Source organism: Aptenodytes patagonicus, chromosome 2, assembly GCF_965638725.1.
Source record: "Aptenodytes patagonicus chromosome 2, bAptPat1.pri.cur, whole genome shotgun sequence".
Lineage (NCBI taxonomy): Eukaryota > Metazoa > Chordata > Aves > Sphenisciformes > Spheniscidae > Aptenodytes > Aptenodytes patagonicus.
Window position 1 is genome coordinate 113,122,447 of NC_134950.1, and position 23,217 is coordinate 113,145,663.

A 23,217-nucleotide genomic window follows, 5' to 3' on the forward strand; every position below is an offset into this window, starting at 1 on the left:
TCTCACCTGCTGTGAACTGACATCACCTTACATAAACTAATGGATCCATCCTACTTCATGCACACAAAATACCCAGCCTCTTGTTTTTCAAATAAAGATCCTTTACTAGCACACATATATTCCAGATCTGAAGTCTGAAATAGGCTCTGAGCAATTTACCTCTTAGCAAAGGCCTGCATAAGATGTGCATTTTTACCAAGTCAATTTGGTCTGTCAAAGAAAGCATATGTGCACATACATTGTCCACTTGTATAATGCTGTCGTAGACATAGAATCATAGAATCATTGAGGTTGGAAAAGACCACTAAGATCGAGTCCAACCGTCGACCCAACACCACCATGCCCACTAAACCATGTCCCTAAGTGCCTCATCTACTCGTCTTTTAAATACTTCCAGGGATGAGGACTCAACCACTTCCCTGGGCAGCCTCTTCCAATGTTTAACCACTCTTTCAGTAAAGAAATTTTTCCTCACGTCCAATCTAAACCTCCCCTGCCGCAACTTGAGGCCATTTCCTCTCATCCTATCACTAGTTACTTGGGAGAAGAGACCAACACCCACCTCGCTACAACCTCCTTTCAGGTAGTTGTAGAGAGAGATGAGGTCTCCCCTCAGCCTCCTTTTCTCCAGGCTAAACAACCCCAGTTCCCTCAGCCGCTCCTCGTAAGACTTGCTCTCCAGACCCCTCACCAGCCTCGTTGCCCTTCTCTGGACACGCTCCAGCACCTCAACGTCCTTCTTGTAGTGAGGGGCCCAAAACTGAACACAGTATTCGAGGTGCGGCCTCACCAGTGCCGAGTACAGGGGCACGATCACTTCCCTACTCCTGCTGGCCACACTATTTCTGATACAGGCCAGGATGCCATTGGCCTTCTTGGCCGCCTGGGCACACTGCCGGCTCATGTTCAGCCGGCTGTCGACCAGCACCCCCAGGTCCTTTTCCACCAGGCAGCTTTCCAGCCACTCTTCCCCAAGCCTGTAGCGCTGCATGGGGTTGTTGTGGCCGAAGTGCAGGACCCGGCACTTGGCCTTGTTGAACCTCATACAGTTGGCCTCGGCCCATCGATCCAGCCTGTCCAGGTCCCTCTACAGAGCCTTCCTACCCTCGAGCAGATCAACACTCCCGCCCAACTTGGTGTCGTCTGCAAACTTACTGAGGGTGCACTTGATCCCCTCATCCAGATCATCGATAAAGATATTAAACAAGACCAGCCCCAGTACTGAGCCCTAGGGAACACCACTCATGACCGGCCACCAGCTGGATTTAACTCCATTCACCACAGCTCTCTGGGCCCGGCTGTCCAGACAGTTTTTGACCCAGTGAAGAGTACACCTGTCTAAGCCGTGAGCCACCAGCTTCTCTAGGAGAATGCTGTGGGAGACGGTGTCAAAGGCCTTGCTGAAGTCCAGGTAGACCACATCCACAGCCTTTCCCTCATCCACTAGGCAGGTCACCTGGTCATAGAAGGAGATCAGGTTGGTCAAGCAGGACCTGCCTCTCATGAGTCCGTGCTGGCTAGGCTGGATCCCCTGGTTGTCCCGCTCATGCCTTGTGAGCGCCCTCAAGATGAACCGCTCCATAATCTTCCCCGGCACCAAGGTCAGGCTGACAGGTCTGTAGTTCCCCGGATCCTCCTTCCGGCCCTTCTTGTAGATGGGCGTCACACTGGCAAGCCTCCAGTCGTCCGGGACCTCCCCCGTTAACCAGGACTGCTGATAAATGATGGAGAGTGGCTTGGCGACCTCCTCTGCCAGCTCCCTCAGCACTCTCGGGTGGATCCCATCCGGCCCCATAGACTTGTGAGCATCCAGGTGGCGTAGCAGGTCGTTGACTGCTTCCTCTTGGATTATGGGGGGTTCATCCTGCTCACCATCCCCGTCTTCCAGCTCGGGGGGCCGAGTACCCTGAGGATAACTGGTCTGCCTGTTAAAGACTGAGGCAAAGAAGGCATTGAGTACCTCAGCCTTTTCCTCATCCTCGGTGACAATGTTCCCCCCCCGCATCCAATAAAGGATGGAGATTCTCCTTGGCTCTCGTCTTGTCATTAATATATTTGTAAAAGCTTTTTTTGTTGTCTTTAACAACAGCAGCCAGATTGCATTCTAGCTGGGCTTTTGCCTTTCTCATTTCTTCTCTGCATGACCTGATGAGATCCCTGTACTCTTCTTGAGTCGCCTGCCCCTTCTTCCACAAGCGGTAAACTCTCCTTTTTTTCCTGAGTCCCAGCAAGAACTCCCCGTTCAGCCAGGCCGGTCGTCTTCCCCGCCCGTTCTTCTTACAGCGTATGGGGACAGCCTGCTCCTGCGCCTTTAAGACTTCCTTCTTGAAGATCGTCCAGCCTTCCTGGACCCCTTTGCCCTTCAGGACTGTCTCCCAAGGGACTCTCTCAACCAACGTCCTGAACAGGCCAAAGTCCGCCCTCCGGAAGTCCATGGTTGCGGTTTTGCTGCCCCCCCCCTCCTTACTTCACCAAGAATGGAGAATTCTATCATTTCATGGTCGCTAAGCCCAAGACGGCCTCCGACCACCACATCTCCCACCAGTCCTTCTCTGTTAGTAAACAGCAGGTCGAGCAAGGCACCTCCCCTGGTAGGCTCACTTACCAGCTGTGTCAGGAAGTTGTCTTCCACACACTCCAGAAACCTCCTAGGCTGCTTCCTCTCTGCCGTGTTGTATTTCCAGCAGATGTCCGGGAAGTTGAAGTCCCCCACGAGAACAAGGGCTAGCAATTGAGAGACTTCTGACATCCAACTGCCAAGTGCCACACTAAGACTCCAAAGGGGTAAATGTATTTCCAGTATTGTTGTTTTATAGTTTTGATGGTTCATTTTTCCACCTCCTTGCTGACTTGGAGAATATACCTACCATAATGTGACTGTCATGACCTGAGAGGCCTGGCAGATACTACTTTGAGTCAGCTGCCAACACGCAGGAATCCTTACGTCAGCCTTGACAAGTCGTGGCTTCTAAAATGAAAGTGTTTTGAAGGACTAAGTAACTTTTAGTCCAAGGCACAACAAAAACTGCTTACAAATTTTGTGTTTAATTTATCCTTTTAAATATTTTCCAACATCTAGACTAGATGCCTCTTTTCCACACTAGCTGTCAAAAGTCTGATTCATCTCATTAAAGCCAACAGAAAAGCTTCCACTGGTTTCGGTGGACACAGACCGCACCCACCTCTTCTCATTTTCCTTCCAAAAGAAATAGTTTCCTCAGCTGTAATCTGTTCCTTTCACACCCACGTCACTCAGTCCTGCTGCCCTTCTCCAAAATATTTCTAAAGCTCCTGCAATCTTTGTTTGAAAATAGCCAGGTAAAGAAAAAAAAATCTGCTAAATGCACTACCAACTGGATTTATATTCCACAGCCCATTACATGCATAGGTCAGCTAAATCATTTATGCATGTCACAGAAGTATTACTTAGCATTTCACTGCATCTCAAATGCAACAAATTTAGTAAAAGAAATAGACCTGCTAAAGCAAAACCAGGTTTTATTTTCCAAACTGCAAAAAAACCAAATGGGCTAGTTCAGAGGCAGAAACTTTATCTTTGCATGTATTATATATATTTAAAAGATTTCCACTGAGTCATTTTCTAACAGAAGAAAGCACAATATGAGATTTTTAATCCATTGTAGAAGCTCAGCACACTTTGTAGAGAAGCAGTAATTACAGAGGCGCCTGCTAGCAGTGCTATGTTAAGGCTGTATCGGGAGGTTCATTATTAACCCAGTTTTCATGGTTTCACAGCTCAGTCACAAGACACCCATGTACTGGCCTTAAGCCACCATAGAAAATTTCATCCCAGAAGCAATTTAGTTACTTTTTCTTCTTGTAAAAGTGCAAAGAGGAAAAGGGAATTATATCAAATTTTCATGCTTTTCTGTGAACATATACCAGGGAGAGAGTTAATAATTTTAAAACAGCAAATTCTGACACTTGGGTGAAATCCTTATCCTGTTTAAATTAACAGCTAGTTCTCTCAACTGCAGCAGTGACAGGATTTCAATCTCTGAGTTCTAGAGAAGTTCAGATCCTGCTGTCCACAGAGCTGCTCTGCAAGAGCAAGTGCCTTCTCCCATTTAATTTATGGCCTTCTTAGGCCTGTTCCAGTTGCAACATAACACAAATTAGCTCAAACCCCACTAAAAGACATCGTGTAGATTATTACACTCATGCACTGTCACACGTCTCCCTGTTTTGAGCATTGCTAAGTGTTTCTGATACAACCAGAGACAGGATCTTTTGAAAGAGATGTTCTAGACAACAACTGGAAGCCCCCTCCAGACAGCTGCTCGCAGCTCTTGAAAGACACACTTCACACAAATCAACACTGGCTTAATCTCCATGCCTTCCCCAGGCACAACCACCACTGACAGTGTAGTATAATATGCACAGTGCAGGCCACTACAGTTGTAAGAGCTCCGCTCTACTACTGAGTACAAGGGGGACTTTACAAACAGTACTGAGACTTTTGTCAATCTTTTTGAAAAAGGACCATCTTTCGCAGCAAGGTTGAAAGCTGGCATGAGTTTCCAGGATAAGGCTTTAAACTAAGCTTTTAGTTTGAATCGACTCTGCCTATGAATACTCTGCCTTTGTAAGGTAGAAATCATGGGAAACTGGTTGATCTGCTGAATTGCCACCTTCTCTTTGGTCAGAGAAATCAACATAGCTGCAGCTGAGATTTCTCCTGGCTAAGTTTCATTTTCTTTCTCTCAAAAGTCAAAGAGAAATTAGAATGGAAAAGCAGCATGAACCCACATGAAAATTCCCTCTGCACCAGAACATAATAAACAAAAAACACAAGTCAGATGCTTTCTGTTAAGGTCCCACAACTGAGCCCCACAGACTTCATCTGAAGTCTCTAGATAACATGAGCTGATTCAGCACCAAATGCTTGCTTACAGTAGCTAGCCTAGTAGGATGCTGAAGCCTTTAGAAATAGCACCTGGAGATGATCTAAACTACCAGGATTGGAGCAAGCAATCCAGTAATTACAATTGATTACAAGGCCAGTAATCAAACAGTCACTCCAAAAATGGTGTGGTGGTGAGAGATGACTTCTGGCAGAGAGCCAATACAGACAGCTAACTGAGGTAGCATCGTCTTAAACACCACAGATGACTGTCATGGCTGTCTCTGAACTGAGCCCCTACAATCCAAAATGTCACTACATGACTTTTCTTTTACATTCTCACCTTCATACAAAAAAGGTACACGATAGGTTCTCCGAAATCTAAAGAGTCGTCAGGGAAAAGAAGAAAAGAAAGAATAAAGCCAAAGTATACTGGTACCGAAATTTCTCATTTTTGTGACATGCCATGTATAGACTTCATGCAGTTCACAAACAGAAAGGAAAACGATGAATCTATTAGCTATGTAGGTTTAATATTCCTCACAGGCAGCTCAAAGCTTACCATAACATCCTGTAAACAGGAAAACATTTGAAAGCCTGAATCCAGAAGCATGCTGATTACAGAACATAACTTAAATGTAAATCAAGAAATCCTAGGCAAGCGGACAGAAGGAAATAGTTTTGTCTCTCCCCATGACCACAAGATGCCACAGTGACAAACCAAAAAGAAAAAAGTAGTCAGTGTTTTATAAGTGAGCAAGGCTGGCTCATTGCACCTCAGGCAAACACCTTTATCAATAAGAACAGGAAAAATGCACCTCTTGGAGGTCTCTAGGCTAACAGACTGTAGAGGTTCAGAAGTCAGAAATAAGCGTTAGCTACTATACCTGAGAAGCTAAGGAGAATTCCTTGTTGTAAAGCAAAATCTTAATAATGCACTTGTATTCTGTTTTAAAGAAATGTATTCTTTCATCCTTAAATCTTGTCTAGCAATTAAGCAGACTAATCTAATATACTGTAAATCTGCTGTTCAAGTGTTGCCTGACAATCTGGGGAGGTTAATCACACATCAGTTTGTGTGGGTTCCCAGGTATTTCTGGACTAAGCCAGAGCTGCCAGGTTATAAAGCGACTTTACCCTCAGGAAGCGCTGCTCAGCAGCTTGGATACACAGCAAGTTAGTAGGAAGACAAACCGAGACTCTGAAATGTCTACAAGCCCCTGAAAGACCTTGATGTGTTCCAACCATAGGCTTATTTTAATGGAGTAGAAAAGGCAAAGCAGAACTGCAGTCACATACCTGTAACACCTGTGCTAGACAACAGCAGCATTAAGAAACTTTTCTGTGCATAGACTGATTTTTGAAGCCAGAGGCAAGAGAGAGAGGTGTCCACGAGACATGGGCTGCACCAAAAGCTGTCTCCCTTCCCAGAATCTGCCTGCTGAGCTCAGAGGGACCCTCGGAAGCTAAGAGCCCTTACCCACGAGCTGCCTGGGAAAGCTCCCTGGTGCTCCTCTACTGCAAAAAGATTACACATTTATTCTGAGTGCTTTTTCTCCCCTTGTGTTTGCACTCTCTACTTTGCTGGTTTTGTACTTCTGCCACTCAGAAATCTCTGTCTGGGGGAACACTGCTGGCAAGTTACAACCACCACAGCTTAAATTCTGATACACGTGCATTGCCCATCTTATTTCTAACCCCAGCTACATCTCATGCTTGCAACATAACAGCAATACACTTCCTAATTTAAATGGATTTTGTTTCTTATGGTATAAATGATTTTCTTTAAAAAAAATAAATAAAATGCACAAAGATATCAGGAATGGATAAGATAACTTTTTTAAAATATCAGGGGAAAAAATAATTATCTTTAACATTTCCTTTTTGGATCTTCCAATGGATGGAAATCATTATTGAACTTGTAACGTATCCCAGTCATGCAAAAGAAATGGGTCAGGAAAAAAACCAAAACTGAGAGGCATAGAGAAAGATCGTCTGTGAAAAGGAAAGATGACTTGTTCCACTTTTATATTTGAGGCCTGAGACACATTTACATTTTGGTTACATCATTATTATTATTTTCTGATTAGGTGTAAGAAAACAAAAATCACAATGAGGGTAGTCAAACACTGGAACAGGTTGCCCAGAAGGAAACTCCATCCTTGAAGATAGTCAAAACTTGACTAGACGGGGTCTAGAGCAACCTGCTCTAACCAGACCTGCCTTGAGCTGGCGGTTGGACCAGACAACCCAAGATTATTGGAAGATCGTATTCATCTTTCTTAATAGTGTGAAGGGCCACTAAGAGGAAGCAAGATTATCAGCATACGCAATCTAATCATGGAAAGCTGCCTTAAAAGGGCCCCGGAGCGAGAAGCAATCAGACCAGTAGCTCTTACTCTCAGGAACAAGTCTAGAGCTGCAAGCGAGCTGTGACAGCTCACCCCAGGTAAGTAAACACGTCACCTCCCCACATCTCTGCCTCCTACCGCTTCAGAAGTGAACAAGTACCTGCCAGGCACACAGGCTCTCCGGCCAAGGAAAAGGGCGTGGAATAAACACTGCTGTCTACTCTTAGAGGTCTCACTGTAGCAGCTGCTTTTGGTAAAGGAGACTTGGAAAAAAATCCACAGGCAGGACAACTTTTAAAGAGAGAATGCATAATGAAATTAGTATAGATAATTTAATGAAAGGGGAAGGACAGAAAGAAGCATCATTACAGAAATTTAATTAATAAACAATTACAGCAAAAGTATCTATTTCAAGGTTGTTTGGGGTTTTTTTATTTATAAAAAGCTATTAGCACTAAGATATGGGAGGAAATTATACCTGCTACTAATGAGGTAAAGTGAACATCTAAAGTATTGAAAGGGTTGGAGGATAGCTTGGAAGTATAAAACACTTCATCTGAGGCTCTCAAGATCCTATTACCACTATCAAAGACCTTGCAGAAAGATAGTTCTGCTGGGCAAAAGTGTTTGAACCCTGCAGGAAGACAGTAATTCATCCCTGCTGACCTCCTGCTCTCTATTCCGGATATAAATAGTGTTCTTGACATCTGGCAGTCCTATAGCAGGAGACCCTGGACCAGGAGCAAGATGACAACAGGGTGAGATTTACTAGCTAGTTAGCAAGAAAAGCCAGTTATAAAAAGGCTTCCTGCATCATATGTGCACTTTTTCAGAAACAGGATGAGTCACTACAGCACTATACCACAGATATAATTCTGCCTTCCTCATGGAAGGTCAAATAAGTTTTTCTGTTTAACAAAATTCTCCAAACACCATTGTATGAGTTGGATAAATGTTGCCATAACCACTACAAGGCACGAGACACGGAGTGGCTGGCCGAAACCAGACAATGACATAGCAGGGTTACAACCAAACTTCTGTATTACGTGAAAGGATTTATCCCCCTTTATACTGAGATTTTCCTGTGCCATGTTGGACACCTAAGAAGAGCCCTTCAGATGCTTCACTACTGCAGAGAGGTGTAAAAGAGCCTTTCTTTTAGATGTGAAGCAAACTCACTGCCTCCATAAACTAAGAAAAATGTTATCTTTAATACATATGCTCCGAGTTCTGTTTTGAGTAGTTACTTGCACACTATGCTTTAACAGGTTTACAAAAAAATCCATAAAATTCTCCAACATTAGAAGGGGTAAGCTATTGACACTGATCTATTCTTTAGGACCTTTAAACTAGTGACGGGCTTGGTCAATAAACCTCCTGCTGAGTTTGCTCTCTGCCAGGCAAGCCCTTGATGCAACTTAGCCTTTGCTCAGAGACCCATGTCCTCGGGGACCCTATCCCCTCCATCATCAGAAATGTTCAAATTTGATGGTGCTGAGATCTGACACTGAAAAGACAGCCTCCTTGTCTCCTGAGTTGAGTTGAACTTATATCCTTAATTATAAAAACATGAATGCAGTACTTTTTTTTATTTAGTAAGAAAATAACTAAAACAAGGCTCAGTACCTTACTGCTCTTTTGGAGTAAATATGACCTTTTGATGCATGTGCTGATACCCTTCCAATCACAGCTGCTTCCCATTTCCACTGCATTTGTCTTCTGTTTTTCTACAAAGATAAAACCACTTGGGCCAAAGTCTGCACCTGGGCACTCTGTACATGGTTGTACATGAAAGGTGCTGGGCCTGATGGCACGCAGGGGCTGCATGCAAGCAATTCTTACTGAACTCAGTGGGGACTAACCTGGCTTGCAGCAGCTTCAGAAACATGCCCAATAGAAGTATCTAAGGGAAAGCACAGGGGCCCCTGGGCAACGGAGCAAGGAGGGGATCTATCTTACAGAGCAATTCCACCAAACCCCTAGACAGCATCATCTAAAACAAACTTTCCAAAAGCATTTAACAGTGGCAAAGACTAACTGATTTGAGAGTCAAAAATGACACTGTAATCTCCTACTGTCAATAGCAGAAAGATTATCAATCGCAAAACAACATTATGTCACCAAGAGGCTACCAAGCCTCGTACAGTCCACTGACTATATTATCCACTGCTGCTGTTTCACATGGGCACCAGTGACACAGCCAAGAGCAGTCTGAGGACTACCAAGAAGGACTACAGAGCCCTGGGAGCGCTGGTAAGGGACTCGGGAGCGCAGGTAGTTTTTTCATCAATCCTGCTGGTCAAAGGGAAGTGGTTTGAAAGGGCCAGTCGAATCTGGCGAGCCAACAAATGGTTACGGGACTGGTGCCACGGCCAGGGGTTTGGCTACTTAGACCATGGGACTCGCTTTGAGAAACCTGGTCTACTGGGGGCTGATGGGGTCCATCTGTCAGAGGAGGGGAAGAGCATCTTCAGTCATAGGCTTGCCAAGCTGGTGAAGAGGGCTTTAAACTAGAGATGTTGGGGGAGGGGAACCTCAGTCCATCCCACTCCTACCAGTTTGATGCCAGGGCCAGCAATAGCTACCCAGAGCCTGGAGAAGGATCACAGGTCAGCAGGAGAGCGCCTGAAGAGCAGCACAAAGGAACTCCAGCCAGTAAGACAGCTTCATCGGGGGCCCAACTTCAATGCCTCTATGCAAACGCACGTAGCATGGGGAATAAACAAGAGGAGTTAGAGACGTGCGCACGCCTGCAGGGCTACAACCTTATTGGCATCACAGAGACATGGTGGGATGGCTCCTATGATTGGAGTGTTGGGATGGAGGGATACAGGCTCTTTAGGAAGGACAGGCAGGGGAGACGAGGAGGGGGTGTCGCCCTCTATGTCAATGACCAGCTGGAGGGCATGGAGCTCTGCCTGGGAATGGATGAGGAGCTGACTGAGAGCTTATGGGTCAGAATTAAAGGGAAGGCAGGGACAGGTGACATTACAGTGGGGGTCTGCTACAGGCCACCTGACCAGGAAGACCAAGCGGATGAGGCCCTCTATAGACAGATAGGAGCAGCCTCACGCTCACAAGCCCTGGTCCTCATGGGGGACTTCAACCACCCCGACATCTGTTGGAGGGACAACACGGCAGGGCATAAGCAATCAGGGAGGTTGCTGGAATGCGTCGATGATTACTTCCTTCTCCAAGGGATAGAGGAACCAACGAGGAGAGGTGCTATGCTGGACCTTGTTCTCACCAACAAGGAGGGGCTGGTGGGGAATGTGAAGCTCAAGGGCAGCCTGGGCTGCAGGGACCACAAAAAGGTGGAGTTCAAGATCCTTAGGGCAGCAAGGGGGGTACACAGCAAGCTCACTACCCTGGACTTCAGGAGAGCGGACTTTGGCCTCTTCAGGGATCTGCTTGGTAGAGTGCCATGGGACAAAGCCCTGGAGGGAAGAGGGGCCCAAGAAAGCTGGGTAATATTCAAGGATCACCTCCTTCAAGCTCAGGAGCGATGCATCCCAACAAAGAGGAAGTCAGGCAAGAACACCAGGAGGCCTCCATGGATGAACAGGGAGCTCCTGGACAAACTCAAACACAAAAAGGAAGCCTACAGAGGGTGGAAGCAAGGACAGGTAGCCTGGGAGGAATACGGAGAAATTGTCAAAGCAGCCAGGGATCAGGTTAGGAAAGCCCTGATAGAATTAAATCCGGCCAGGGACATCAAGGACAACAAGAAAAGATTCTATAGGTACCTCGGGGATAAGAGGGAGACGAGGGAAAATGTGGGCCCTCTCCAGAACAAAACGGGAGACCCGGCTACCTGGGACACAGAGAAGGCGGAGGTACTCAATGACTTTTTTGCCTCAGTCTTCACCGGCAAGTGCTCGAGCCTCACTGCCCAAGCCGCAGAAGGCAAAGGCGGGGACTGGGAGAATGAAGAGCCACCCGCTGTGGGAGAACATCAGGTTCAAGACCATCTAAGGCACCTGAAGGTGCAAAAGTCCATGGGACCTGATGAGATCCATCCGCGGGTCCTGAGGGAACTGGCGGATGAAGTTGCTAAGCCACTATCCATCGTATTTGGGAAGTTGTGGCAGACTGGTGAAGTTCCCACTGACTGGAAAAGGGGAAACACAACCCCCATTTTTAAAAAGAGAAAAAAGGAAGACCCGGGGAACTACAGGCCAGTCAGTCTCATGTCTGTGCCTGGGAAGATCATGGAACAGATCCTCCTGGAAGCTATGCTAAGGCACATGGAGGACAGGGAGGTGATTCGAGACAGGCAGCATGGCTTCACCAAGGGCAAGTCCTGCCTGACTAACCTAGTGGCCTTCTATGATGGAGTGACTACATCAGGGGACATGGGAAGGGCTACAGATGTCGTCTATCTGGACCTCTGTAAGGCCTTTGACACAGTCCCCCACAACATCCTTCTCTCTAAACTGGAGAGGTATGGATTTGATGGACAGACTATTCGGTAGATAAGGAATTGGCTGGATGGTCACATCCAGAGGGTAGCGGTCAACAGCTCAATGTCCAGATGGAGGTTGCTGACGAGTGGCGTCCCGCAAGGGTCCGTATTGGGATCGGTACTGTTTAATATCTTCCTCAGTGACATAGACAGTGGGATCGAGTGCACCCTCAGCAAGTTTGCAGATGACACCAAGCTGAGTGGTGCGGTTGACAGGCCAGAGGGATGGGATGCCATCCAGAGGGACCTGGACAAGCTTGAGAAGTGGGCCTGTGTGAACCTCATGAGGTTTAACAAGGCCAAGTGCAAGGTCCTGCACCTGGGTCGGGGCAACCCCTGGTATCAATACAGGCTGGGGGATGAAGGGATTGAGAGCAGCCCTGCTGAGAAGGACCTGGGGTACTGGTGGATGAAAAGCTGGACATGAGCCAGCAATGGGCGCTCGCAGCCCAGAAGGCCAATCGTATCCTGGGCTGCATCAAAAGAAGCGTGGCCAGCAGGTCAAGGGAGGTGGTTCTGCCCCTCTACTCTGCTCTGAGGAGACCCCACCTGGAGTACTGCGTCCAGCTCTGGAGCCCTCAGCATAAGACAGACATGGACCTGTTGGAGCAGGTCCAGAAGAGGGCCATGAAAACGATCAGGGGGCTGGAACACCTCTCCTATGAAGAAAGGCTGAGAGAGTTGGGATTGTTCAGCCTAGAGAAGAGAAGGCTTCGGGGAGACCTCATTGCAGCCTATCAGTACTTCAAGGGGGCTTATAAAAAATATGGCAGCAAACTTTTTAGCAGGGCCTGTTGCGACAGGATAAGGGGGAATGGCTTTAAACTAAAGGGGGTGTAGATTTAGACTAGATATGAGGAAGAAATTTTTCACGCTGAGGGTAGTGAAGCACTGGAACAGATTGCCCAGAGAGGTGGTGGATGCCCCATCCCTGGTAACATTCAAGGTCAGGTTGGACGGGGCTCTGAGCAACCTGATTTAGTTCAAGATGTCCCTGCCCATGGCAGGGGGGTTGGACTACACGACCTTTAGAGGTCCGTTCCAACCCAAACTGTTCTATGATTATTTAAGTTATACTGATCCATTAAAATAAATTATGTGACTTCAGCACCCATTGTGCAGAATACTAACATCCAAATTTCAAAGCAGCAAAACAATAGGTATCTGTTTATGCATTTGTCAAACACTAGGTTAGATGAGAAATTCAAGCAGGAACTGCTGTAAGGACCACATAGCCTCTTTTCAACCTCCTGGCAGTGGCAGCACTACTGGCTGCTCCCCAGTCCTTACTTGTTTCTTGTAAAGGGTGTTAAGCCACAAGCTCCTGCTTGGAAAGTAAACTCTGTCAACTTTCCCCTTACCTTAAGATCAAACAAGCCTGAAAAGGCCAGTGTCCCCCAAAAAAGTCACAATTTTCTGTGTCCTCCCAAATCTCCCAAGTTAGGAGAATTAGTCAAATTAGGGACTGAGCGGATATGTGCAAGAAAAAACAGTAATGGGGATGAAGAAAACAATGTGATAAATGAAGGAGAACAGAACAGGAACACGCTGTGATTTTTTTTCCCCCCCCTTGTCAAGCATCTTCTTCCCAAGATACAAAATCACATGGTGTTGCATCTCACAACAGGAGGCATACCTGGTGCCTCAGGTACCACTTGGCACTAGCTTGCAGTGGACCTGGGGGCCGGGCATCCTCACCAGGCTGCACTCTTCTGCCACTCTAGGACACAAGACACCAGGCAAAGCTGGGGGTTGACTCTATGGTCTGTGTGTCCAGAACACGGGGTCACCCAGCAGCACTGGCACAACAGTGCCCTTCTGTCTCCACATGGGAAACAGGCCTAGCTGCAGGGAAACAACAAGGCTGGAACCAGTTGCATGTCTTATGTTCAGCCAGTAAGATGACTCCACAAATCTTTGTCTTTCCTAGGTAGAGGATCAGCCAGGCAAGAGTCGGGCTGTTAGACTGCAAGGAAAGTTACTGCTGTCCCTCAACCTGACAATGTCTGGGAAAAAAACAGCAAGCAGATCCAGCACACCCACAGCTGGCTTAAAAATAAAAAATGGAACAGAAAAGAGAGGAAAAATCCTGGTTCCTTCATTACCACCTTTTCTGAGGCCCACTCCAACTTGATAAAGCCATAACAGCCCTACACAAACCTCTTCCCTCTTTCCAGCAGAAGAGCTTTCAGAAACCGTTCCTTAAAGAACAAAAGGAAGAGGCACATACCATGCAGCAGGGCACATTTATTTTCAGGGTACAATTTTTAAGTAATTCCCAATAGTTCAGATTGCAGACTAGAGGTGGCCTAAAATTACCAGATGAGACACTAAGCAGGGAGTATGGAAACTGAAGTCTTATCTGCAGTTGTACCCATGCATTGGCAAGTCACTTCTTCACTCTGTGCCTCTGTTTCCACATCTCACCTTTTAATCTATCTTCCCTATCTCAGCTTTGAAGCCTAACTCTCAAACATTTGCATTGAACTAATACCTTTAAAAATCTGGCCTTAGCTCTTTAGAATAGAAACTATCTTAGTACATAGAAAAGAAGATCTACTCTTCGCAGGAGACACTAGACACTACTGTAATAAAAAAAAGCAACTAATAAAAATTTGAAAGTTAACAAACAAGAATATATCTGTGCATCCAAACCAGGTCCCAAATGCCCCAAGGCTCAGTGTAATTAGCACTAAAACTTCAGTTAACTGTTACCACAGCTTCTTGACCACTGCTTTGGGAATTAGGTGATGTCCAGTCTCTGATGCATTGATACAATGTCTATGCTTGTTTAGAGTTAAGTAGCTGAGATAAGAGACCATATAAGCTGTGGTCTCCATGACTGGGAACTATAGCTTACTGAAGAAAGACTTACTCTGACTTCAGCGTGCCTAAGATCAGGCATTATTTCTCATTTAAAGCTTTCCAGTTCACCTTGAGAGAGCTTTCTGAAACTCCTATTACCAACCTATCAGAGCTCTCACTTCAATCTCAGCTTTGTACAAGCAGAGATTTTGTGATTTCTTTAAGTGCTGCCATGAAAAACAGAGAGCAGGTAGCATGGGGACCAGCCAGGCTGTCCCAGCATGGTGTCACCAAGCACACATGCTGCAAACACAAGCATCTTCTTCCCTGCATGGGAACGAATAAACAAACAGCCCTGATCTCCACAGTACAAACAAAATATGTCCACAAGTGTCAAAACAAGTTATGGAAAGGGAGAGAAAGAGAAAAATTTGATTCGCAGACAAGTCTCTCAGTTAAGCTACTACAGTGCAACCATACAGGAAGCTGAGAAATAGCTGTCTAACGTCTTGTGTGGATTGACCTACATTTCCATTTTTAAGTTGCTGCCTACAATCCCAGCACAAAAAGACTTTGTAAGAGAAAAACTAACAGGAAATGCAACAACAGCGAAGATTAAAGGGCTGATCAAAGGATCCAAAGCAAAGGGTTCTTGAAGAACCTCAACAGCCCTGAACTGGGAAATGCCTTCATCAGGGCTCCGACTGTGCTCCTCTTTCCAAAGCTAAGCCTGACTCAAATATTAATATTAAACTACTATAAGGGTACCAGGCTGAGGAAAAGGAGGAATTTAAAAATTGTGTGTAGGGTGGAAGATAACCAAACAGCATCAATTAAGACTACTACATGTGCAAGGAGATGAAGAGAAAGAACCTCAAAACTATGGTATGTCTTCCCTGGGAGAGAGACAAGCAGTAGATGCACGTTTTGGGGTACAAGTCTCTCTTATTGCTTTGTATCTGTTTTTTCTGACACCTTTAACCATTCTGCTAAATAGTATTCACACTGTTGAAGATGCTTCTGTGTTGCTCCAGTTTTTACCATCTGTGGACTCCTGAAGGTTAAAGTCATGCAGCATATTCTAATTTGCTCAAAGGTATAGCAGGATGGACTTCAACAGCCTTATCTCTAATTTCTCCCCTGATACACTTTTTCATAAAGTGAAGCGCATGTGATTTGAGAGACATTGGGGTGATGAAAATGGAGACAGGAAGTTATTTTAGTGGGCTGGACTTGTCAGCCTGTCCAGAGAAAGGACAACTTTGCAAATACTCCAGCTTTGTTAAAGCTTTTGTTGATATGACTGTGCCTCATTTATTTGGAAACATTTGAAGCTACAACATCCTTCAGTTATTCATACTTTGAAAGTGGCCTTTGTATTGGCTTCCTAAAGCAATGCAAAAGATATATTTTCTAGAGAGAGCCCCAGACAAAAGGGCTGATTGTTTCAGTTTTGGGGACATTTCTGTACATATTCTTTAAACACACACATATGGCATATATTGACCGTGACCTAGAACATATGCTTTCTACCTGCAGACATACCAGGATTTCTGACACCTCTGACTTTAGTCGCATGGTTTTTTTACCATTATTTCCTTGCTAGTCAATAGGAATAAATAATTTCTGCTCTCTGCAAGGCCTATCATCCATCTCTGCTATTAGTAAAAATGCAGCAGCAACAACAGTAACAAATTTAAACAAACAACTGCTGTATAAGCTTCCGCATAAAAGTGCCACACAGATGACTGGTTACACTTGGAAATGGTTTTCTTAGTTGCCAGGTAGTAAAACAATCTACAGAAAGGCCAGTAGATTAACAGGGGTCCTAGGTATTTGGCTGTCTTCAGTGCAATTCTGGATAGTGTTAAAACTTTTCTCATCATTTTAAGGATATGCTAGTTTGATACTGTGCTTACGGGACAACGCTGCATTGCACTTCAGTGAAATGGTCTCTTGCACACTCTCTCTTTGTGTAGATGCGGCACTTAGGGACACAATTTAGTGGACATGGTGGCATTGGGTTGATGGTTGGACTCAATGGTCTTTTCCAACCTTAATGATTCTACGCTGTATAAGCCAAAAAACAGTGTGCCAGAAATTGCAGTGAGGCAGAGCACGTTTACTTTCCTGGAAAACCCATTATAGGCTGGTTCTTTCACTGCAGTGCCCTCCAAGCCTTAACACAAAGGATATATCCCTAGTGGTATGTAGCCTCTTTTCCCCTCCTCCTTCCTCTCCCCAAACCCCAACCATTTCATGGTTACAGTGGATGGTTACTGTTTATCACTGGCTGTCATAAAACCCCAAATTGCTAGACTTCTGCAGAAATGCAAAACTGGCCGTAGTGCAACATTGCCTCTGCAGCTGTTAAGGCTTTTTGTTTGCTGGGTATTAATAGGAGAGGAGTTCTGTTCTGCAGGCATTCGTGCTGTAATTTGGAAGCAATTCCCTCTCTGGCTCACACCAATTACATATCTGTCTGGCAACATTATGTTGCAAGTTTGTGATATGCAAAGCGGAAAGGCACGCGCTTCTCTGGAAAAGATCTTAGTTCAAGGTGAAAAAGTAAATCACTAAAACAAACACAAACTTTAAACATCTGTGGTATCTGAAAATGCCGTATGGGTACATGTTAAGAAATTACCTGTTTTGAAAAGTGATAGGGCTCTCTAGACGGTCTTAAACCAGGCTATCAGCAAATTTATGTATTTTGCCCAAATACCCCCAAAACATAGAAGCATGTTCCAAAAAGAAAACTATTTTGCATTGTCATTGACCTACCACACAAAAAGCATCTTCTTAACCTAGTAAGATCTTAAATATACCTGAAAAAGTAACCCTTAATGACTCAGACTGGGCAATCCACTGAGAATACTGTGAAAGTATAGCTTAAACAGAGAAGCATCTGAAGTGGCAGAATTTCAGTTTTATAAAAGTACAAAAAGTGCAGTTAAAAAACGGTTTCAATTTCTTGCCATGCTTTCCTTTGTGTTCTCCGCTCCTGATGCACTTCTACAAATCTCTCACAATATTGTTAGTTTCTTCTGCCCATAGTGGCAGCATGTGCACAATTTCTGTCTAGTATGGTCCTCCAGGTTGATGTTTTTTGCCAGTAATTATCATTACAACTGCATCCGATAAAAGATTTCTCTTGTGATAATCTGCCACCACAAAGTAACTTCCAGCCATTTTTGCCTTTACTCACTTCTATTCCAGGTCCCAGATCGTTGCATACAAATTACTATCTACAGTGATTAGATGTCAGTATTCTGTTAAGTACCTAAACAGTGGTTTTATGTATAAGGACTACAGGTTACATAGTTAGTGTCATACTTAATTTGTTTGTTAATTTTCAAAAATGCAGGAAAGAAAGGATAACTAAATGGGGAACATTAAGGCTTTTGAACAAAATACTCCCAAACACATTATATATGCCTCCAGATTCAAAATATAGAAAATGAGTAATAACTCGCTATTTACTTGACCTCATTCCTAACACTTCTTTTTTCAGATTAATGGGAATTTCACTGTTACAAATCAGCCAATGTTTAATACCTTTGATTTTTCAAGTTCCCTCATATTGCTTTTTAACAAAAAAAAAGTTCAAAAATGTCTTTTTAAGCTCTTTATGTTAAGTGGCTGGCTGATCACAGCATAACGGTAATTTCCTTAAATGTAGTACAAAACACACCATGAGGAATCCTAAAGTCTAACCATTGGCAAAAGAAACACTGACTTCTGAAGTTGGACAGGATGATCCCCATGGTCACCCTGATAATAAACCTATTTTACCTCACACAATAGCACCACCAAAAGTGTTAAACCTTTATACATTTCAAGAACAGGAACCAAACTAGTCTGCGTGGATTGCCTTAAATTCTTGGGAACTTTAAATTCTCTATGTAAGGCTGATTCTTTATTTGACTATACTGTGATTTCCCCTTTATCGTGGCTCCTGCCAGCTACGATGGGCCAAACACTGCAGCGTATACCATAACATTTTCTGAAGCACTGTGTGGTTGATAAATTACCAATATTGACTCATGTGGTGAACAGATACCAAGGTACAGATAGTTACAGGAAAAGCAAAAGCAGAAATTAAGGGCTGCCTTCGCAAGTGAGCTACTTTGTTCTATAGAGAATTAATGCTATAATCAGCAAGACTCCAATCAAAAGCAAGTTAAGGGAAGTATAACATAATGCTTAGAAAAACAATACAGATACCTTGAAAATAAATTACCACATCTTAGCTACCTACTATATGCCTTGACAACCACTAAATAAAAACACTACCATCTTGGGAAGTGCCTGAGCTACAGATTAACAGAAGCTAAGAACACTCCAGCTAGAAGACTCACTAACACTTGCTTACCTTTATACCCTCCTCAACTCTAAACTATTGGCCATTTTTGGAGGTTAGGTTAACCACCAGGTCAGGTTAACTTTGGACCAACATGGCAATTCTTATACCACATTACCACTGAACCCTTGCCCTGTCCTCCAGGTTCTCTCAGGTCTGTAGTGAATGGCAAGAAAAAGAAAATAGATTTCTTAGGTGAGTTTGATTTTGATGACCAGTATCTTTCAGATTCCTGCAAATGTCACCGTATTGTGTGCTATGCAACATAAAAGGAAGATGTGATCTCTGTCCAAAAAATGAAAGTCTGAAGGAAGGTGGTTTTCACTGTCCTCTTTGGATAGAAAATACACAAGGTTTTCAGACACTGCAGTTTTTAACGTGACATTTAATCAACTACAAAGCTGTGTACTTTCATGTAGACATCTCAACAATGAGTAGGAACAGTCAAATATTTTTAGATATATAAAATTCACATACATAACATTTTTCACTGCTTTAACTTCCCACTTCAGTAGTCAAGTGGCTCTAAGTATCCATATATGCTGTTATTTACTACTGCCTACTTCATTTTCTCCTATTTTAATTCTGGACAGGGCAATGATTTGTCCTTGATGAGTGCACTGGTACATAATCTCAGGACTGAGATTCACAAACTAATGATAGCAGCATAACAAATTACCAAGAAGCAGCAACTCATGAAGCATGGGCTGCCCAACTACAGTGTAGTACGACTTAGTTTTAAGCATCAGTGAAGGATGGTTATGCTAAGCTGCATTTTCTTACAGTAGGGCAAGTGAAGAACATACATGCAATCAATTAACAACAGCTACTATGTCTCAGCTAATGGGGACAACTTAATAAGCTGACATAAATCATTGTGCAGTTGAGCCCTTAATGAAACATGGCCCACCTGAAGAGGCTTTCTCCTAAGCATTTCTCACATTGCCTCTTTCTTTTCTGTTGTGGATTAGGCAGGAAAGCTACCAGCAGCCCGGTCCCACTTCCACTCTTCCTCAATAAACCAAGGTACTAAGGCCTCTTCAAAGCCCAGTTCTGGGATTTTAGATCTCCGTCCCACACTAACAGCTAAAAGAAAGCATGATCAGTCTCACAGATTAGTAACCACAGCTCAAAGAAGCAGCTGCAAATTAGAGTCTGCTTTAAAGTTTAGAACCTGTAATGTATTTCTGCCGCAAAACCAGGATAACTAAAACTCATGTTCTTACATATTAAACAATTTTCCATAAATGTATTTTTCAAAACACAGGATATAAGCATCCTGTATGTCCTGTAGACATTTCAGAAGCTCCCTTAATTCTTTAGAACAACATTCTCAACACTCGGAATTACAGGCCATCAGCAACGCTTCATACTGAAAAGAGATAACTTGTTTCTAGGACTGAGTATACATAAAATGTCTGCACATAGCATCCTTGCCGATACCAGATACTTAAGGTCAAAGTCATAGATTCATCTAATCAAGTATAACTCTCATCCTTTCCAAATCCTTTAGAATTTAGTTATATCAAAGATTCACTTGATTGCTCTCAAATTCAGACAGTCTTAAACAAATATACCCTAACTGTCATGCAATTTATATATGCTTTTACAAAACTTCTGAATTTTGCCCAGCAGGCTAAGGTAGATCATTGGGAACATTCAGTAGAATTGAAAAACAAATTGTTGCATGCTAGGCTTTTTCACGCTTAACTCCTCCTTAAGGATACATGTAGCTCTTTCACCACAGATGTTTCACTATAGATCTCAGTCCAGTCTTTTGAGTACCCTATTTCTGTTCTCTAAAGACGACCATGAATTCCATTTACGCTAGCACATAGTAACTCTTTGAAAAGAGGAAGGACTTGAATGGTCAAGGTTCACTTTGGTCAGGGATGTGGGACAGCCAAGCATGGAAATGTGAAATTGCTGTGCAAGTACTTTGCAGAAGCAAATTCAGTGTTTCTGTATTTTAATTGCTAATGGGGTGGAAAAGAGTTACACTGCATTGCATCAGATGCCCTGGGTAACATATGAATGATGAAGAACAATTTGAAATCAGTGTACCTTACGGCAACTACATATTGTTATACTTTTATTGGTCTAGATGATGATCAGAACTTGACCCTTTTTACCTCCAAATACACCTGAATCTGGTGTAAGCCAGATGCACCATGAAGTTTTCCAATTAAAAGTCAGTGTGAATCTTCCTGGAGTGAGATTATGCCCCTGAGTTCCTCTTTTCCTTAATACCATATTAAAGTTAATGCAGCTCATTACTAATGATATAGTCCAAATAACAAATGGATTAAAACACTTATTCATAACTGTATAAAAAATGATATGTAAATAAATCAATGTCTACAAGATTTATTTGCTTGCAGAAACTGTGGTTTTCTACTCCACAAAATGTTTCAATTCCTCTCAATACATTCAAAGATTTTGTTAACATTTTTGGCCTTTCCTAAAGGACATATTGGGCATAAAAACATCATAAGAACAACTTAAGCAGCTCAATTATCTTTCTGCAGTGAATGAATTATACTGTAGGAGGATTGGAAAAATACTTACGCTCCACAAAGTAAGAGCTGGCATCAATCTTCCAGATAATCTGACCACGGTGAGAGCCATTGACGCCACGGTTCTTGTAGTCCAAAAAGTTTTCGGACAAGACCTCATCTATAAACAAAGAAAATGGTCTCATCAAGCACCTGTTATGACAACATGCATAGCAGAGAGTCAGGCTAAAAATACAGCTTTGTGTCGACAGAATATACTAGAGCTGCTAGACAGCTTGGCACCACATGTTGAGAAATTAGCTTTTCCACTCATTTATATTTTTTAAAAGTGCAGCTCCTCTTAAAAATGACAGCTTTTCCTGAAATGTAATTTTAAAAAATACATCCCTACAAAATTCTCAAAAAATGAGAACATCTAGCTTAGCACGGATGAACCCCTACCTAATTAAACATAATTATCTAGCTGTAACAGAGAATGGTAGCAAAAAGTTATCCCCCCTTTGTACCAACTCTTCCCTTTACAAAACCCCACAGAAAATAGTTACATGTAGATATCTGTACTGCGCTCACTCATATCACAACAGATGTAGTTATTTCTTGCAGCATAAAGCAAAAGATACTTATTTTTGAAGAATCCCACTCACTGGGTGCCTTCACAGCTCTCGACCTCCAAAACCAAATGACTGATAACAAAACACTGTCCCATCGCAGTGTTGAGACACCTAGCAGTTGTCAGACAACCAAGCTGATCTTCAGAGAAGTCAAGGAGTAACCTATAAAAATGAATAACCTCTAAAAAGTTGCTGAAAACCAAGGCTGAGGAAGCAACTGCCTTGCACACACAGAGCTACATGTAAATAAGAGGCAGGAAGGTAGTGAGCCTGAGGAAGTGGCCTTCTGGTTGTCCACATGAATAAATTTTTAGTCTGCTTCCAAGTTTCATTTTAGACTGCTTCAACAAGCTCTTTTCCAGACCAATCTGCAAGCCCTACGTGGTGTAGATGCAAGCAAACACATCACAGCCTCCAGGCAAGGGCCTGGTTCTTGACCTTCTTTTATCTAACGGCTTAAAAACCAGCCAGCGAGACCGTGCTGCAGCCTCAGGGCCACACTCACCGACTTACTAGCTTACGCAGGGCTTTCAAGCAAGCAAAAAATGCACATATTGCCCCCATACTAGGCCAGCACTTACAGTTTGGATTGTCACTAAATACAAACAGCGCAGTAAAAATAAAATAGACATATGGAGACATTTACAGTGTGTCAGAGGGGAGCGAGGCTCACGGGCAGTGGCCTGTGGGAGCCCAAAATGGCTGCGAACTCAAGTGGCTGAAGCAGCAATCCAGGATGGGCCTGGCCATGGCCTCATTGCTCTGGCTGCAGGGGGATGAAATGTATTTCACATCTATGCCCCGCCAAAGCAAGAGGCCATAATCTCTACCTGTGGAGACCAGCCAGCAACCTCCTGGATTTTTTCTTTCAGCAATGAGGACAGTTTTAATTTTAACAGAGATTTGTACAAATACACTTTAACCAGCTCAGCCTTGCTACAGAAACAATCCTGGGTGGGTGCTGAGACTCAGTTCTGAAGACAATTACATTAATCATTAGTCACGCTAAAAGCTGAGGAAAAATGTGAACTGCTCAGAAATTAAAATACATCAATTGTAAATACTGCAAAGCACTCGCTTCGTTATCACGTAGGTCAACGAGAAAACAAAGATGATGCCATGCAACAAGGGACACCGTGCCTGAGGACACACTGACAGTGTGACCAACTGCAGAGCAGAAGAGGCAGCCCAACAGACAAAGCCAAGAAACTCAAAGACTAACGTATTATTAAAAGATATATA

At 43.7% G+C, this 23,217-nt stretch overlaps 1 protein-coding gene across 5 annotated transcripts in view; it reads right to left on the reverse strand.

Annotated features, from left to right (window-relative positions):
- The window catches only part of HECW1 (HECT, C2 and WW domain containing E3 ubiquitin protein ligase 1), a 271,819-nt gene that overhangs the window by 148,136 nt on the left and 100,466 nt on the right, over positions 1-23,217 (reverse strand). For all 5 annotated transcript variants that reach the window (XM_076330766.1, XM_076330763.1, XM_076330764.1 and 2 more), the window contains one exon: positions 21,417-21,524. In XM_076330766.1, coding sequence (XP_076186881.1) covers positions 21,417-21,524 — 108 coding nt within the window. The remainder of the gene's footprint in view (positions 1-21,416; positions 21,525-23,217) is intronic.